Below are 18,892 nucleotides of genomic sequence, written 5' to 3'. Positions count from 1 at the left end.
TTGTGGAGCACCACAGTAACACATACATGCCGCAGCGGAGAACTTTACGGGTCATTACTGGTAACCCACTGGTGAGTGGTCTGCTGAAGCGCTGCGAGGGGGGTGTATAATATTCACAATGTACCTTCTTCTTCAGCTACCACAGCAGGACCGGTACAGCTTCCCTGCAGGAGCTGCTTCTTTCATCTCCGCAGGACCAGACTACACTCCTACAGAACCGCGGTGATTAAAAGCGTCCGCTCCAGTTTGTCAAACCTCGGAGCTGACCTTTACGACGAGAGCCGGTCCATTTATCAGTAAACAAAAGCAGAAACAGGTGCCATGCTATCGGCAGAGAACTGACGGAGGCGCTGGAAGAGCTTGAAACCATTTATCATTGATTTTGTTCTGTAAGGTCGCTTCTGAGCTAACGTACAAGTTAAACCTACACTGAAAAGCACCATTGAATCTTAAAAAGCAGACTCTTTATAGTTACAAAAACCTGATTTGAATCTTTATTTTTGTATATTCTAAGTTGATAGCCTTAACCTTCACACAGCCTTAAAGCATAATGGAGAGTAACATCAAACATTGACGGTAATTCGCTCCTGAAACAGTAATTGAATTTTCTCATACACGAAAAGCCCCGCTGTGGGAGTTTGATGATTCTATTAGAAACCACTGATCTACATAAATCCCAGCGCTGATTTATGATCTTTGCGGGTGTAACTGAACTTTTTAATTTATGTGCCGTAAATCTCTGGGCGAATGTGATTCAGTTACTGTGGTCAGAAAACCACAGCAGAGACTTTGATAAATGAATCTTATTAAATAACTTTCTTACAGGACCAATCGCTTGATTTAAAATCTTTGTTGAGGACGGCTGTGATACGATATTCCTCCTGTCAGCTTGTGTACTGACACACTCTGTCTGCACAAAGACACAGATGAAGATGTTTTTTGATTAACTGAAGTATTTCTGAAGTTTTTCAGACAGAAACGATGAAGGAACGTCTGGAAATCTGGGGCTGTTGCAGCAGTTTCCATGCTGGTCCTTTGGGGACGAGGAAAGGGAGACATAAAACAGAAAGGATGGAAGAGGGGAAATCTCTAGGGCTGTGCTGGACTCAGAATCTTATATCAGTCGAATGAGATTTGGCTGAAAAATATGAAGCTGCAACTACTGATTCTGTTTTTCCAGTTCAGCTCGACACCAAACTTCTTTATTGACAATGTGAGTCTCTTGTTTTACCACGCACGCCGACTATCAGTCGAACTAAAACATTTGCATCACACTAACTTATTAGTGAAGTCACAACACCATTGGTTGTTTTTAGTATAACATTTACTGGACTTTAGTAAGCAAACTAGCTTAAGTTAGTTGGATTAAGCTAGTTTATTTATAGGACAGCTAAAAAGAGACAGGAAATATTGGGAGAAGAGAGTGACGGATGACATGCAGCAAAGGGCTGAGGTCAGGAGTCGAACCTGCAGCCTTTGCGTCGAGCACTATAGCCCCTGTATATGTGGCACCTCCTCCACAAACTGAGCTAAACCAGCGCCCCAGACAGAATCTTTACTTGAAACTACATTATTTTGTGTTGTTAGCAGTTTTCATTTCCTGGTCGGCTTTAGAGAAGTTTGGTTCTGGGTAAAAACCTCATGGACGATGAATATTGAATGAATCCTATCCTAAGATCCTGAGACAAGCACAGGCACCCAGACAGGTTAGAGACAGCTCCACTCGCAGATCCTCCTGACATCTGGTGTCAGGCGAAGAAGACGAGAGGCAGTAATTTTTAAAGTTAAAGTTAAAGTTCGGCTCCCAGTGAAAACATTGTGAACAATGAACACTAAAGGGTCATTTTGACACACTGACAACTGTTATTTATTCCGCAATATGTGACTTTACTTATCATCAACCATATCACCATGATACACACCGTGTGTGTTTTTTTGGTACAAAAACTTAACCATTCACAATAAGTGAAAGGTGTACATATTGTTTATCTTTATTATTATTATTATTATTTTTGTATTTTATTGTCTTTTTATCTTGCCTTTTTCTTTATCCATCACTTGTTTTACGCTGTCCTTTACTTTGAGCTGTTGTAACAAGTGAATTTCCCCCAATGGGCGATCAATAAAGTCTCTCAAAAATCTTATCTTACAAAGAGCAAGCCTACTTTGGCTGTTTGACATCAAATCGTCAAGTTTTAGTGTTCAGCACTAAAATCCCCAACAGTCAAAGGAAATTCCATTTAGGGAAGATAATGAAAGAAAATGTTCCAACATGTAACTAATCTTCTTTTTATTAGCTAATGGGGTGAAAAGAAAAGCAGTTTGAGCATCCACAACTATCTTTGCTAAGCCCATTTGTCACGTTTTGTTTGAAACTTGATGGTAGCCTTAAACAGAAATGGAAAAGATTGGAACCGATTCGCTTGCAAAGTGTGTGTTTTATTTGGAGTGTTGCTCTGGGAGGGCATGAAAAAACTGCAGCACTGAGAGAGCAGAGGACAGACACGGATAAGTTACATGTTTCAAGCTCAGTGCTCGTTCTCAGGCCTCGTCGAGCATGTAGAAGGAGCACTGAGATGAAAACTCATCACGTATCTGCATTTCTATCTCTGCCACACTCGAGTTTCAGCCATCTCCTGCTCCTGTTGATTGAAGATCATGTGCTAAACTACTTGGGAAATCCTTTTTCTATTTGATGCCTTCAACCTGTAATATTTTGGCATTAGTGTGGTGACAAATGAGTCAGCAAAGGTGAGCCATTACACCTTGATTAAATCAGGGTGGTGTTTTTCACTCTTTCTGCCCCCTAGTGGTTAAAAATAACCTGATGCAGCTTTAACTAGAAACTACAGCCCATCCATTACCGTCATCATTCAGTGAAAGACTCATTCTGGAGCCTTCATTACAGATGTGCGAGCAAGAGAAAATGCACACCTCTTTGTGTGTGTGTGTGATTCTAAATATGCATGTGTGTGCATGTTCGTGTGTGTGTGTACCATGCGTCTGGTCCTCCATGTGTCCAAGAGTTTCGATCTGCTCCACCAGGTCGTTTGAGTTCCACTGACTCATGCCCAGCAGCATGGCACTCTTCCCCTCCATAACATCTGCTGGGACACACACGCACACACACAAACACACATACACAAGAACAGGAGTAAGACTCTGCATATCAATTACAGGGCGTCTCATTGTTCTTGAAGCTCAACGAACATTAAACACGGGTTAAAACAGTTTTTCAGTCCAACTGGATTTATTAGGGCGGAGAATTTACATCTTTATTAGACGGTGTAGCCTTAACTCTCGGCCAACATACTGCTCATGTGTGCCAGTTGGACGAGGTTTCCAGTCTATTTAAATTTGGCTAACCAAGCGATGCATGCTGCTTATGCCAACACGAGTACACAGCCTGATGTGTAGCTAGCAAACAGAAGCAAAATGCCACATGACAGCAAACAACATGGGAAACAACAGAGTCTGGTGAACACATCTTTCTTGTGACTTGTCTTGGCTGAACACAGGGAAAATAAAAAGTGCTGCTTTGACCAAGATTCTTATTTGACCTGATAGATCTTTACACACTTAATTAACCCTATATGTGCAGATAGGTGTAATGTGGCAATTAAGATGGCCTTCACGCTGTTTCTACCGGTGACACCTCCCACCACGTTTCTAACTGCAGTTTGATTATTAATTAATTAAGATCCTGTGTCATACGTGCTGCAACATGCGCGCCTGCACTTTATCTAAAGGAACCCTGTGGAGTTTTTATTGTAAACAAACCCTGTTAACATTCACTGGGGTTTTTTTTACCTTTATCTCACCAGGGGGGAAAAAGCTCTTGAGATTATACAAATCTTTTTCAGGAGTGCCCTGAATGTTAAATTTTATGTAGTAAAGTCTGCAGTGCTTGTGTCCATGTTTACCAGTGTTGTGAGCAAGTCATCTTTGCTCAAGTCTCAAGCAAGTCTCAAGTCATTCTTTCTTGGGCAAGTCGAGGCAGGTCAAGTCAAAGGTTATGTCAAGTCAAGTCGAGACTAGTCCTTAGTTGACACAAGTCAAGTCCCAAGTCAAGTCACCCAAGATCCAGCACTTTTACCTGTAGTGTCCGGTCTTTATAAAGAGACAAGACAAGGTATTAGTAATCCGTCTCATAAGTACTGAGTAGTAATGAGTACGACTGATGAGGCTTCTCTTTAGGGGGAAAAACATCAGGTAGCGGGGGGCTTTGATGTTGTGTGTTGCCATAGCGAGGAGTTTGATTGATAGCCAGTCATCCAATCATGACAATCACATACCGGAGAGCATTTTGAGTGCTCCAATCATGATTCCCAGTTTGCGCTGCGTACATACTTGATAGTAAGACAGAAACTTGACAACATTGAATTTTATCATTTTATATTTAACAGCCAACATTCAAACTTTGATTACATGGATACACTGATGGACATTTACCGCATTCAATCATGGATCAGTGAAATAGTTTGAAAGCAAAGCAGTGTCTTCATGTGGCTCCATAAAAACTCTTTTGCAGTTTTGTCCATTGTTTCCACATTTTCCAAAATCTTCTGAATATGGCGACATTGCAAGAAATCGGTTACTGAGGGCAGAAAACACTAACAATCAAGCAAGTTATAGGTTAAAGCTACAGGAGGCGACATTATTTCATAAGAATGTGGTTAAAATAACACATTTTGATCATTGCATGTCACTAACAATATTACATTAAAATGTTGTTGATTGCTGATCTGTGACTGTGAACGCCCGCCCCTTTGTATTTAGTTTGTCCAGTCTGAATCAAACAACCAATCAGGCTTAGCTTTCCACGTAACTGGCCAATCACAGCGCGCACACAGAGGTTGTGTCAGTCAGGAGCTACGGCAACTTGAGGTAAATTTCCTGTACCTCCCGAGCTCTTTTGGTAACAGCTAACGGTACCACTAAGCTCCAACATCTATTGGTATAAAGATGGTCCACACCAAGAATCATAATTATAATGATAACTTTAGTAGTATTTTAACATTTTGTCAGCAGTTAAGTGTACTTTTTGGAATAAACAGCATCTCTCCTCTCTCTCTCTCTCCTTGCCTCGGTGCTGCAGAGCAACAGGTGTGTGCCGCGCCACCACTGCGCGAGCATGTTTGGTGTAGCGGAGTAATACAGAGAGGCAGAAGGTGTTTTATATTGGAATATTCATGTTGCTTACTGCCACTTAAAGTTTACAGACCTACTTTCTTGTTTGAATGTGACCCCTTGTTCTTGCCAAACAGATACAATTAACAATGTTGTCGGGGAATAACAGACATTCACTTTTATCTTCAAATAAAATCGCAGATAATCTGTGCAGACTGTCATCTTGTTTACAACCTAAACGTCTCAGCTCACCTGCCTCCCGCCCTGTTGGATGCTAAAATAAAACAAAAAGTAATGCATGATAATTCTCCTTAAGCATGTTTCCCTGCTCTCGGCTTCTCCTACACAGATAAACGGAGCGAAGCCATTATTTTTATCACGCCGGGTTTGTTGATCTTGTCACGACAGCTGCCTCAGTTGTTTTTATATCTGCCCATTCCGCCTCTCTGTCAAACTCCCACTTCCCCGGGCCTCTGCATTCCTGCGAAGCTCTGAAGTCATTGCTATTCTCCGCCTGTGTACCAAAAAACCCTCAGACTTCGCCATCAATCCTGGGGTGCTTGTTATAATGCTAATTTATGCCTGCTTGGATCATCTCTCCTCTCATGACCCGCGGAGCCCCCCCTTTCTTCATCATGGAGGTTCTGCAAACCTCTTAAACGCACGGCAAGGAGATGAGTCTTGATAAGTGGGCAGGCTTCTGGAGGGGATTAAAGCGAGGAAACACAGGTGTATCCTACGTCAAACACTATTTTAACGCTGCATCTCATGTGGCACACGTTTTGAAGCACTTATGACTGAAACTGCTGAACCAAAGATTTGGCTACTTCGGATCCTTCGTCCGAACATGTTTCTCACACATCCTCGCCTGGAGGAATTAAAACACAAGGAAGAGAAACAAATAAAAGAACTCATGTGAGTCATCCTCCAAACAGAGCCGTCAGAAAATCTGTTTTTGTATTTTCATATCAAAGTCATATCTGCATTTGGGTCCTTCCTTTTGCCGCCTCGAACACAACCGAAACAGATCTCAGGTAATTCCCAGCTAAGCTCCAACTGTAGTAAACCGAGCAGAGGTCTAAACAGCCCTTAGTGTTGGCATGCAGCCACTTTCAAACCTGTAACCACCATCCTCTCACAGTGAATGACGGGCTCTGTCAGAGAGCAGAATATCTGCAGTGAGGCCAGGTGGGCTCTGTGGTTCAGCATGACCAAAACGGTTGTCTACAGCTCTCAGACTGACATCCAAGACAGCCTGAGACGGCGTGAGTCATGCAGGAGGATGAGAAACCCTCCACCTGACACACGTCTCTGCTCACATTCCTGCCGGGCGCCTCTGAAACACTCTGACTGGGATCTACACGGCCTGTCCGTTTGGATCACACGGCGGCTGGTCTCCTGGTCACAGTTTGTCTCGCGCTATCTGCTCCGACTCTCTTCTTCTTTGGTGCCCTCTCCTCCCCTCCGGTCAGACAATACCGAGCTGAATGTAATGATGCAGGGACACAACCTTCAAATACGCACAGGAGAGCAGAAAGGAAATACAGAGGAGCCAGAAAAAGTCAAAGAGAGATGCATTATTAGAAGTGAACAGAGCATCGCAGGGTGTAAGAAAGCCTGTTTGGACAGGGGCAGAATGCAAAGCAGGCTTTACAGCAAACCCTGAAAGAAGCAGGTTACTGAATCATCTCCTGCAGGGAGAGCTCAGCAGAGACACAGCTCCCAGCCAAAACAGAAGCCCCTCTGAGAAGCAAATGTGCCAGTGTTGAATAAAACACTACCTAGACATAAAGAAACTCGTCATTGCAGAAATCAGGCAGCACAAGCAAAGGAAACGCACAGATAATGAAGATAATAAATCTGCTGTATTCCCTGTTTCTGGAATATACGAGAGACAAGCGAAATCCGATTTGAGCAACATGTGAAAAAGAAAAATGAAAGTGTGAGATGTGCCTGCAGCCAACAGCCCCGAGGGAGGGCAAAGAGATTTAGAAACATCCTTCAACCTGTCAGCTCACAGTGAGGAAGTGTCAGGGTGGAAGAGAGACGAATAGTCGCAGCGATTGTTAAAAGAAGACGAAACTGCCTCGCCTGACCTCTTTCACCACTATAATTTGTTTTCTTGCAATTCACAATTTCCTGTTGTCGTCTTTAAGCGCAATTTGCACATTAATGCTTCTCCTGGTTTTATTTTAGGCCCTTTGAACTTCTGATGACATCCTATGAGCTGCTTCGGGTTTATCCTGTATAATGGCATAAAAAGAACGAGCCTGTCAGGTAAGTAGGCTACAGAAGATGGATGGCATTAAAACACCTCGTGTGTAGCTCACAGGCAGACAATAAAGCTGTAATTGGATATAGAACAGTGAGAAAATCTGATTTAATTCTCACACAATATTCATTTAAGATCTTATAAACCAAGGGAACAAATAGTACGTTCTTTTACATGTATAAGTACAAGTGTTGGATTGATAGTCACACATGATGAATTCTACTGACTTAGGTGTAACCTTTTGTCTTTTCCTCAAGAGCAAACTGCAGCTAACAGCAGTTAGCATGGAAATTGGGTCTGGTAAGAGGTGCTAGTTCCTTTCCTGGGCAGTGTCGAGGTGCCCTTGAGCAAGGCACCAAATCAAGTGGCACCTACTGCAAAGGGTGCATGTCCATATGAAGCCCCTCACTCTGACGTCTCTCCATTAGTGCGTGTCCATTGGGCCCCGTTTGTCTGTTTTTCAAGCATCTGTGTGTGAAGCATGTTTGTAAAACAGAGTGAAAAAAAGTTACTTTCCCCTCTGGTATTAAAAAAAGCATATCTTTTTTCATATGTTTTAATCTTGATAGAAAACTCAAAGGTTGACAAATGTGTTTTTTAATGAAATATCAGATGTAACTTTCTGCTGGACTGCAATTAAACTTGGTACATTTATGCCCCCCTGAACATACAACTACTTTGTGGTTAAATTTGGCTATTTAGCAAATGTTAGCATGTGAACACACCTAACTAAGATAGTAGTTTTTGCACGTCAAGACCTCTACCTCCCTGTATGCTATGTTTATATTTTATTTTTTCATAATATTATAATTAGTTAGTTTAGTATAGTGTCTTTATCTTCTATTGTCCACATAGCAATGTGAGTATGTTCCTAGCGTTAGCATTTAGCTCAGGCCTCTCACAGCAGTAGCACTGCTGTAAACTCAGTCTTGTTTTGATAAATATCATACTTACCACACTCTTATTACACTCTTATGTTGTATAAAACATTATTTACAGCAGTCCACTTAAAATGCCAAAACATTTAAATGAAACAATTCATTTGTTTACTATCGCATATGTGTTTTTTCCATTGTTGTTTTTGCTATACTTTTCCTGCTTTATCTTGAAGACATGCTGATATAAACCGCATGCTTTAGCACACTGTTACAGAACAGCATTTGATTATTTTTATATTGTGCTTCTGAAGCCACTTTTATGTGCACATATAAAGCCTTTTTAATTTCACACACAGTGTGTGCTGTTTACGTTATAGTTAATAAAGCTGTAATGTGTTGTTGCTATTTTTGTATCTCTGTTTGAAGTCTCTTTTTAATATCCTACGTTCCCCTCTGTATTTACTCATCACCCCCTCATAGGATCATTAAACTTTCATCTCTTCTTTTATATTACCACGTGTACGTGCGCTGTATAATTTGTGTCAGTTTGTCTGCCTTGGCGTCACTGCAACTCAGTGCAATTGTATGAAACAGGTGTTGTGCAGCAACAGTTTCATTAAAATCAAACTCTGCAGCAGCCGATTTCACTGATCAGCAAACCTTCAACCAGAGGGAGAAGTAATCAGTGGAATCAGCACCTGCAGGGGCCGGTGGGGAAGGGAAGATGTTTTTTTTCTTGGCAGATTTTCAAAGTGCTTGTATTTGTGAATTATTCTTTTCCTGGTTTAGATTTTCTAATATAATGTTGCATAAATCGAATCAAGTTTGGCCTCAGAGGACCTTGATTTTGGACTTTACCACCAGATTGTAAAAGCAGCATCATTTGTGCCGGTTAAAATACAACCCTTGTCTAAGAAATAAACAAACTGGATACCTGCAAACATTTAGTCGACTCTTCTTGGGTTTAAAGTCTACAGAGCTCCAACATTAAATCCACATTCGCTTAAATTTCTTTTAGATAAATTGTTAAAAATGTCTGACAAAGAAGCGTGAAAAACATATCTTTCAAGAAGGAATTCAAGATACAGAAAGGTTAAGTTAATACGTCGTCTATCCATCAGAGACTGTGCGGCAAAACAATATTTGAGAACAGATAGATAGAATTTATCTTTCATTGTCTCTCCCTCAGACTCGTACATGTCAGATAGATGTAAGATTAAAGCGAGTGAGGACAGGCGTTGGGATGGAGAGGACTACTTTACCGACACTGATGAACACCCAGATATTCTTTCAGACAAACAAAATCAAGAGGGAATAAGATGTGTGTAAATGTGTTCTCTTACACAGCCAGCTTTAGCTTGAAGACTTTTTCTGAAAGGAGGTTGAGAGTTTGTAGGCACATATGGATGAGTGGGAGAAAAGTCTGTGAAGGAATATTAAATAAAAGTCTGCTACTTCCACATCCCCTTGGACTTTGTTTCTTTTGTGTTGGAAGGATTAAAGGCTTTTATCAGCCACATGTAGATGATAATTTTACCAGTGAAAATCCCCAAAAAGGGAAAAATTTAATTTTGAGTCGATGAGCAAAGCAAATTAAACTGCTTAAATCCTCCTTCCTTTCATGGTGAAAATCCTCATCAGAAAACTTTGGTTTTGGTGAGAACATTTATTGGGTATTTTAAGGGAATACTTGCACATTGTGGAAAACGTATGTACTCACTTTCATGCCAAGAGTTAGACGAGAAGATCAATACCAAACTCACATATGTTCCATCAAGCTAGCACCAGGAGACAGTTAGCTTAGCTTAGCATAAAGACTAAAAACAGGTTGAAAGAGGTTGCCTAGCTCTGTCCGAAGGTAACAAAATCTGCTTCTCAGCGCCCCAAAAGATCACTCCACCGAATATGGTGGTAGGCGAGTCTTCTTAACTTTGGACGGAGCCAGGCTGACTGTTTCCAGTCCTTATGCTAAGCTATCTAACTAGATGTTGGCTGTAGTCTATTGTTAAAAGAACAGCTATGAAAGCAGTACAAATCTTCTGATCTAACTCTTGGGAAGAAAGTGTTTTTTCTAAAATGTCGGGTCAAAATTTATTTGTCATGGCATATATCACTGCTCAAACAATGTATGATGATCCTAATAACCTGTGTTAATGACTCAATGTCATTACCAATTTGTAAATACTTGATAACTTGTCCAAAGGAGATTTCGTTTTCCATCTAGCTAACCCCAGTCAAGTCCAACACAGCAGCACAACAGGCCAGCAGCCTCATAATAAATACATGTCCTACTTACATGCAAACCTAGTTTGCCTCCAGTGGCAATTCCTCATGGCCTTAAACTGCTGGGGCAGCCAACACCATGAATTTCCTTTCAGGCTCAATCTGTCACTTCTTCTCTCATTATTTAAATTCATGTCATCAAATAACCAATCTGGATTAGCACATGGCAAATTTGTCAGCAGCTCACATCAATAAACAAGGTGACAATTGAGTTGGCACTCGCCTGAAGGCACACTCAGTCCTGATAAAAAATGGGACTTCTCACCCTCGTGCACAAAATCGAGTAGTTTAACATGTGCGAGACGTTAAGTGAAGGCTGAGTGATGCTGGAAGGTGGAGCTGGAGCTGTGGGAGATGCCGGCTGGGTAGAAGAACATGGTTTTATTTTTCATATTTATTTCTAGAGGCAAGTGGAGGGCCACTAGAGTTAATCTGATTCTTTGGATGGTGTAAAAAAGGAGTGTTTGATAAATGCTCACTCAAGAGCTTATGCAAAGAAAAATCTGTTACACATTTATAGATATATGTTTATGAGACAACATAGCACAAGGCATTCTGTACTACAGAAAAATGTCTTTTTTCTTGCATTTATCTTTCTGTCCGTGTCAAAAGACGAGAAATTTTATAGAAATGTTAACATCCAAGGCCGCATTAATTGGCTGAAGTGTTCACATTGCACATGTAACCAAACTGACAATGTAACCCTTGAACCCAGAACAAATCAAGAGTTTCTGGATAAAGAAAGCATTTCAAAGCCTTCAGCCTTCAGTCCCACTGAGCTCCTTCTGCAAAACAATGAAGATGAGACGGTGGAATTGGCAACAGAAAGGAATGAAATGTTCACAAAATACCGAGAAGAACGTGCAATATTAAAGGGAGAACAAATTATTCAGTAAAAAGTCAGATTGTGAAGTGGCATCATCAAGGAGAATAACTGCATTCTGCACTTAGTAGTAAGAGGTAAAAATAAAAAAATATTCCGCAGGCTTGTTCAGAGTAAATCTCATGATTCTCCACCATGTTTAACTGCATGAGGCTTCTTTATGAAGCAGAAAGCTCCAAACCAAACACCAGTGATGAAAACAGAAATTTTAACCTTTTCCTGAGAGGATTTTGCTTTTCTTCCTTTAATGGGAGCTTCAAACGTCTCCTTATCTCCTTTCGTTCATTTCAACAGTCTCTCAGCTCCTGGGTTTGGATTGCAGATAAACTTGAGCTTAACCTGCCACAGGTGGAAATTGAACGTTTTTGTGCTCTGGTGGAGGTCAGGGCTGGAGGTGGTACTCTCTTTGATCATTCTGTTTATCTGCACGTCTGTCTGAGACTCTCAGCTGAGACAGATGTCGTGATACACTTTTGTTTTAGTAATCACTGCAGGCCAACTCAAGAGGCCTGTGACGATGTGACAAACAGATCACAAGTGTGTGTTTTAATAAGTGTGTGTGTGAGGGGCTTTGCCAGGGGCAGCTGTGTGGATGTCAGAGGAGTTCATCAAGAGAGTTGGCAGCATCAAACCATCACGCCAACAGCTTGGCTGCCTCAATGTCACGTCACGTACAAACACATGCTGACACACAACAATGTCACCTGACGGAAACTTGGGGTCAGTTCTTATAAGAAACGACACACAGAGATGTTGATGGATTTCTTATAAGCTTCCTTGTTTTAAATGGACTACCATTATTGGTGTATATCATCTTTAAATACTTTTGTAGTACCAACATAAATGTGTTCTTAACACCGACTATTGAAAACTATAGAGAAGAAAAGTGTTCAATGCTAGCTTTCATGATCTCCCATTATCCTGTGAATCAGGATAATATTGAGTATTCTCACGAGTCACTTGAAAAAGCTGCCTATATTTCTAATGTCTTTTGAAAGTGTGCAGAAGGGCTATATCGTGCAATAAAATGTTAGTTTATGTCTGCATATTATACAACAAAGTAAAGGTGCCAAAAATCCCTTCACACTTTGTTTCAGTATTGCTCGAGTTTAACAGCATTTTATTCCGGCAAAGGTTTTTTTGTGGCTGCTTGTGCTTAGACAACATTTATCATTTAAAACAGAACCCAGACTTTAAAACTCAAAAGAACAAATCTGTTGTTGCTGCAGGACCTCAGTGAAGTGCAAATTAACATATTCTTAAATACAGTCATGGATCTTTGGAAGCAAATAGTTTACCGTCAATGACGCTGACCCATTACACTTTTCTAATGAGGCTGTGTCAGATCTGTGCAGTACCACCTCTATTTGTTACTTCTGGCTTGTTTTAGTCTTTAAGCTTTCAGTTTGGTTTTTAGAAGGCGGAAAACAGACTAGGCAGTTTGATTCATGGCCGTTAAGGAAATAACATTTCTATTAGGGATAGTCGGCGCCGATATTCGGCATTTTGACACATATCGGCATCGGCCTTTTTATTTTTATTTTTTTTATCCGACGGCCGATAAGAGATCAATTTAAAACTGGGTTATTTTGGCTCTGATGCAGCCGCGCCTCTCTGTCTGCAGTCACTACTCTGTCTCCAGCATTGTCCCACCCACAGCACTGATTGGTTACACGCAGAGCCATGGGACGGGTAACAGCCAATCAGCAGTGAAAGCTGTGCATGCAGAGTACTCACACACATGGTGGAGAGGAGAAAAGTTAATTTCTTTGCAAATTTTATTTGACTTCAGGAAGTTATTTATTTATTTATTTAAATTTTCAGTTAACTTTATAAGAGATGCTGCTGACCCTGGGAACTCCCTGCGCTTTTTGTTTTTTTGTTTAATAAACATATGCTTAAAGGCATTTAAACAAAGTTAAGTGTTGGAGTTTGTATTATTCAAAATTAGGCGCCAATATTTTCACTTTTACTGCAAATGAATATCGGCTCCAAATATCGGTTATCGTCCTCCTTGACTACTAATAATTGGTATCGGTATCGGCCCTGAAAAAACCATATCGGTCTATCTCTAATTACTATTGCTTCTGTAATATTCTTTGTATATTAAGCTTCAGAATCAAAAATATAAAAAAGGGTTACAATATTCGTGATCAATTCTGATTAGTTAATACCCTAAAGTATAAAGTCATCTTTTACCCATTATGTGGTCCATTGTGAGCAGCTGTGCGACATGCATTTGTCATCTTTAACAGCTACCTTTCAGCGCCTTCGGCAATATCTCTCTGGCACACGTTTGATTAAATCCCTGAAGATGGATGTCCGTCATCTGTTCGGCACGGCGGTTGTTTTATTGTTTTAAATGAGGTCCGGTTCAGCTTGGGAGCCGCCATGTTTGGAAAAAATATGTAGTCTGTTTTTGAGAAATATCAGGCTTCATGTTAACGTAGGTATTGTTTCATTTAAAATCTGGATTACAGAGGGAGAAAAGCAGAAAATGGCAGATACTTGTGGGCAGCACGTATTGCTGCATTTCCATCTTGTAACAAAAAGCTGTTTTCTCAGCACAGGAGCCTTTGATCATCCTGAAGCAGCTGTTCGTCGCTGGACAAGTACGTTGAAGGGTCTCAAAAAAACTGAAATGAAGAGCATGTGGGAGAATGCTGCCATTTCTTAACCATTCAAATTCAAAACCCAACGTATTGTTTGCAGGATGAGCCTGAGCTTAAGATGCACCATCTCACTCTCAAGAGGTTCCTGACAAGATGCATTTACACAATAATCTATACTTGCGTGAGCAAAAAAAAAAACAGTATAAAGCACACGGACTGTCACAATAAGATTCAGGGTTCATCCTTTTACCACAACGCTGAGAACATTTCATACATTTCCATGTTTATTTTCTGCTCCTGCTGGGTTACACAGTGTGGATGACGGCATCCATCATAACCACATAAATAAAACTCCCCCATGCCTATTGTTATGGTTAGAGCAGTGGGCCTATAATGCGACAAACCCCCACTCAGTCACTCTTCAATCTAATTCTTCCCTGTTAAGAACTGAAATTACTTTTGGCTTAAGAAAACATACATCCAGTGCGTCTGGCAGAAATGGAAACTAGCAGAGCGGTGATTTGCAGCAGAGATTGAGAGTCACAGTCTTGCAGAAAGCGAGCCGCTGTGGAGGGCCAGAATTTCAACAACAACCCTTTTATGACCTCGTTCCCTTTTCCTTTTAAGGGGCTGGGAGGCATCCTTCATGAGCAGATGTTTATATTTGGAGTAACTTTCTCTGTTGCCTTTTCTGCAGGACCGAGACCCACTTTCCCCCCTGAGCTCAGACAGTAAAGTCACAAAACAACCGTAAATACAAAATTAAGCTAGCCCTGTTTTATTTCATATTTTAATGTTTCTCCTTCTTCTCCTTCCTTCTTCTTGAATAGTCAATTTGAAGTCTTTCTCAATATAAGACTTAAAAACCCAGCAAAATGAGATACCAGCAAATAATATGCCAATTAGAGATGGAAAAAAACAACCTGAAATGAAGAATAGGAGCAAATACTGAGTGGCCCGTTTCCCAATTAGCAAACTAAAAGAGGGGAAATCATTTAATTAGTTAATTAATTGTTTAAATGGGTTAAATGGGTCTTGCTTACTTACACTGCATGGCCCACGTTTGCGGTAGTTGTGTTGCTTTTGAGAAAAGTTATGTCTCTATATGAAGCGACAGCCGGAAGCTAGTTAGCTTAGCTTTGCATAAAGACTCGAACAAGTGTGACACATGATACATTAAATATTGATTAATGTGCAGTAGAGGTGCAGATAGGTTGATTTTTGTTACCTTTGAACATAGCCAGGCTAGCTATTTCCACCTGCTTTCAGTCGTTATGCTAAGCTAAGCTAATCTGCTGCTTGATGTAGCATCATGTTTGGTATCAATCTTCTCATCTAGGTCTCAGCAAGCAGGGAAATCAGCATGTCCTTCATTTCTTAAACTAAATAACATGAAAACCATCCACGCACACAAATCAGGTTATTTCTTTGCTTTGGTTTGCTTTTGCCGTCTCTTCCGGAGCTTTTTAATATATAAAGAGATAAAGGATGCCTCGGTTTCTCTGTCCGTTCACATTCAGCAGAGATATTTCACGGCTGAGTGTTGAATCTCATGCTGCAGAGGCGCCGAGGATGAAGAGGAACATCTGTTCCCATACAACGCATGAACATGAGATCTTGTCTCCTTGTGATTCCTCCACAATGATAAGTGTCTTGACACGGGTCTCATAAAGTACATTCTGAGCAATGCGCCGCTCTGCTCTGTGGCAGCTTTGATAAGGATAAATATTTGATGCTTTCTAGTGTGCGCAGTGATCGTGACATCTTTGGTAAATAGAATATCCAAGGGAAGATAAGTGTAGGGAAATCCAAATCATGGTTGGACAAGTGAGGGGAAAAACTGGATAAACAACACTGAGAGTGAACGACAGAAGAGAGTAAAAAACACATAATTCAAATTTGCATACACAAAACATGTGACATTTAGATGACTACACCACTACAGCAGAGCACGTTCAAATGGCAGCCTCTAATCTACATCCTGGCTCTTTTCCCAGCTTGTTTTATATCACACGAAGGAATAAAGTCACCAGAATCATCATCACACCGCTGGCTGTTGACTGATTTAATGTAAAATAAGAACACGTTATTTTAATTACACATAATTGATAAGTATCTCTATCCCACATCTCTCAGGGGAGAAGTACTCGAAGTGGATAATTGGTGTGATAAGTATTCCACTTATTCACTGATGAACTCCCCCATGGGACTACGGAGAGGCTAGTAGTCCAACAAGAGTGTCTATTTCTGGTCAGTCGGACATCTTGAATACATTTACAAGAATCTTCAGAAGTTAAGTGGACAGTGTAAACAGGGTCAAATAGTCAAGCATGATGAATTTGTCACTCATTTTCCTTGGTTTGCCCTGCAGTCAGGCATTTTGTCCGAAGTTTCATTTCACCCAAATTAGTCATAAGAGCTATCACAGCTGCACATTAACGCATACCATCCCCCGCAGCACAACATATACAGTAATGACCTGAAAATTGTCCTCCCACTTTTCCCCAGCTGGTAGCACTCAAATGAGTTAAGTTCACAAAGCAATTGTGCTATAATCAAACTTATTAACTGAATTTGTAATGAGTGAAGTCATTTGTGTTTTACCAACTGAAGTGATTTGCTGAAGTTGATGTTGGACAATTTTCTTGTTCAGTAAAAGCCTTTTTTAACTGGGGGAACTAAACGACCCGTAACCTGAACTTTTAATAACCTTGAGAGGCTTTGGTTCTTTCACTCTTCCAAGAGCTGAACAAGTTTATTAATTCATTCATCAACCGAGTCTGCAATTCCTTTGATAATAAATGAAATGTTAAAGTAATTTTTTCAAGTAAAAATGCCAGATATTTCTCAGAGATTTGCTGCTTTTACAGGTTTTGAAGTGGTGCTCAAATAAAGCAAGACATCTTAAGAAGCTTTATGACCCTGACAGTTTATGACTGTTTTCGACGTACATACATGATCTAGACAACAGACAGCAGATTAAAAAAAGATTGAAATGTTTTTTGTTACCTTTGAACATAGCCGGGCTAGCTGCTTCCGCCTGCCTTCAGTCGTTGTGCTAAGCTAAGCTAATTTGCTGCTTAATGTAGCATCATGTTTGGTATCAATCTTCTGATCTAGCTCTCAGCAAGTACGGAAATAAGCATGTTTTTAAAAATATCCAACAATAATTTTCTTAAACTAAATAAAATGAAAAACATCTTTCCATGCTTTTTAATATATAAAGAGATAAAGGACAACTCGATTTTCTCAGATTAAAATCATTGTTAGTTCCAGTTTTGGATGACATGAGGTCTGATTTTGTACCTCTTGGTGGGCTAAATTGCAATTGTTGGAAGGAAAACAATGTAGTGTTAGATTCTAGTCAAGATTGAGTCTATGAGCTTAAGCAGAATCCTGGGCCCCCGAAGCCACAGTGTTTGCTTCACACTGCAAGTTGTGATCCTTTTTTGGGTTTAATTTTTAATACTTTCCTTGCAGTGTTTGGCTACATGTAACATCAGCGCTGCTGCCAGACACTTAGAAATGTTCTTGTTTTTGTTTATAGCCGCTGACTTCAGCTCTTTCTGTGCCATCCAAATGCTACTGAGGACCTCAACATGTTGGTTTGTCCAACAAGTGTGTTTCTCCTTTTGTTTTTCTGTTACACTGCTGGAAGCCTCTGGAACTCTAAAAGTTGTATTCAAAGAAAAACTCCTGAGCAGTGCTAAAACAAAGTTCCTGAAACTTGGTGAAGGTGGCAAAATAAAATTGTAATACTAACCTCTGGCATCAAAGAACTCCTCATCCGAACTGTCGACTGATTCTTGTGCAATATTCTGCAGACACCAGTGTGTGGCGCTGTGCTTTCGAGAGGATCCTGTGGGTCAAAAGACAGAACATCTGCTTTTAGACTGGAGAAATGACTCGCCATTATCACATAACTTATATTTCTTTCCTTTCATTGTCCTTCTATTGATCGCTCCAGAAAGTCAGATTGAAAAGCAAAGCATGAATGCCCCAGGTGGGTGAGGATGGCCTTTGGTTTCACAGCAGGTGAAACCACCCGAATGGTCTTTCCTTTGAGCAGTGTCACCGCACACAAGTGTCTCAGCAAGGAAGCCAGGCATTGAATTTTTGACCTTCTGATACAAGAGCAGGGATGAAATGGGATTTAGAGCACTTTCCATTTGTTAACAATATTCACTCTCAAGTACTCAGATATAAAACCACAGCAAACATCGGAGTGCACCAACAAGTTAGTAAAAATCAGTGTAGCAGAAAGTGGAAAGTGACACAGCTGGATGAAAGTGACAAAATGATGAAGCCTACTCTGTTGAGGTGGGTATCGATTAACCTAAAAAAGGAATGACAGTCTAGTAAAAAAAATAACATGAACTACAACTTAAAGGAATTCTTTCAAGTGTAATTGTGCTAAATGTGTTTATTTAAAGTGCAACTTAAAACTACAACGAAAGGAGAGCTTTGCTTCCTTCTCTGGATGGAAGTTTTTAAGCCTGTTTCACCTCCGCACTGGATGTGGTTGGATGGGGTTACAAGTGTGCTCTGTTGGGCCTGTAACAACACTGTGCAGTGCTGTAATGGTGGCCTGGGGTACACCTTAGATCACTGAAGCAAGAAAGTTTAAGTAAAAATATATCTGATCTCTGTTTTGTTCCATCTTATGGGACCTATGAGAAGTGGTAACATTTTTGACATCCGTCAAAGGCTCAATTCTCGGACATCCATTCTGTATTTCTTTCCACCTATACAGTTCAACATCTGTCAGATGTTAGAGGTCGATGTCAACCGATCTTTGGGTTTTGACATATATCCAATTTTCAATTACAACCAA

The 18,892-nt window shown here is 40.5% G+C and overlaps 1 protein-coding gene across 1 annotated transcript in view; it reads right to left on the bottom strand.

Annotated features, from left to right (window-relative positions):
- pitpnm3 (PITPNM family member 3) overlaps positions 1–18,892 on the bottom strand; it is an 89,544-nt gene that overhangs the window by 53,257 nt on the left and 17,395 nt on the right. The window contains exons 2-3 of the mRNA XM_069668874.1: positions 17,822–17,917; positions 2,997–3,104 (exon numbers count right to left, since the gene is read on the bottom strand). Coding sequence (XP_069524975.1) covers positions 2,997–3,104; positions 17,822–17,917 — 204 coding nt within the window. The remainder of the gene's footprint in view (positions 1–2,996; positions 3,105–17,821; positions 17,918–18,892) is intronic.

This window comes from Semicossyphus pulcher, unplaced genomic scaffold (genome assembly GCF_022749685.1).
Source record: "Semicossyphus pulcher isolate SPU_LCO1_2020_fin unplaced genomic scaffold, fSemPul1.0.p SCAF_19, whole genome shotgun sequence".
In the NCBI taxonomy this organism is placed as follows: Eukaryota; Metazoa; Chordata; class Actinopteri; order Labriformes; family Labridae; genus Semicossyphus; species Semicossyphus pulcher.
The sequence above is the reverse complement of the archived record's forward strand: the minus strand, read 5'-3'. Positions and strand labels throughout refer to the sequence as shown.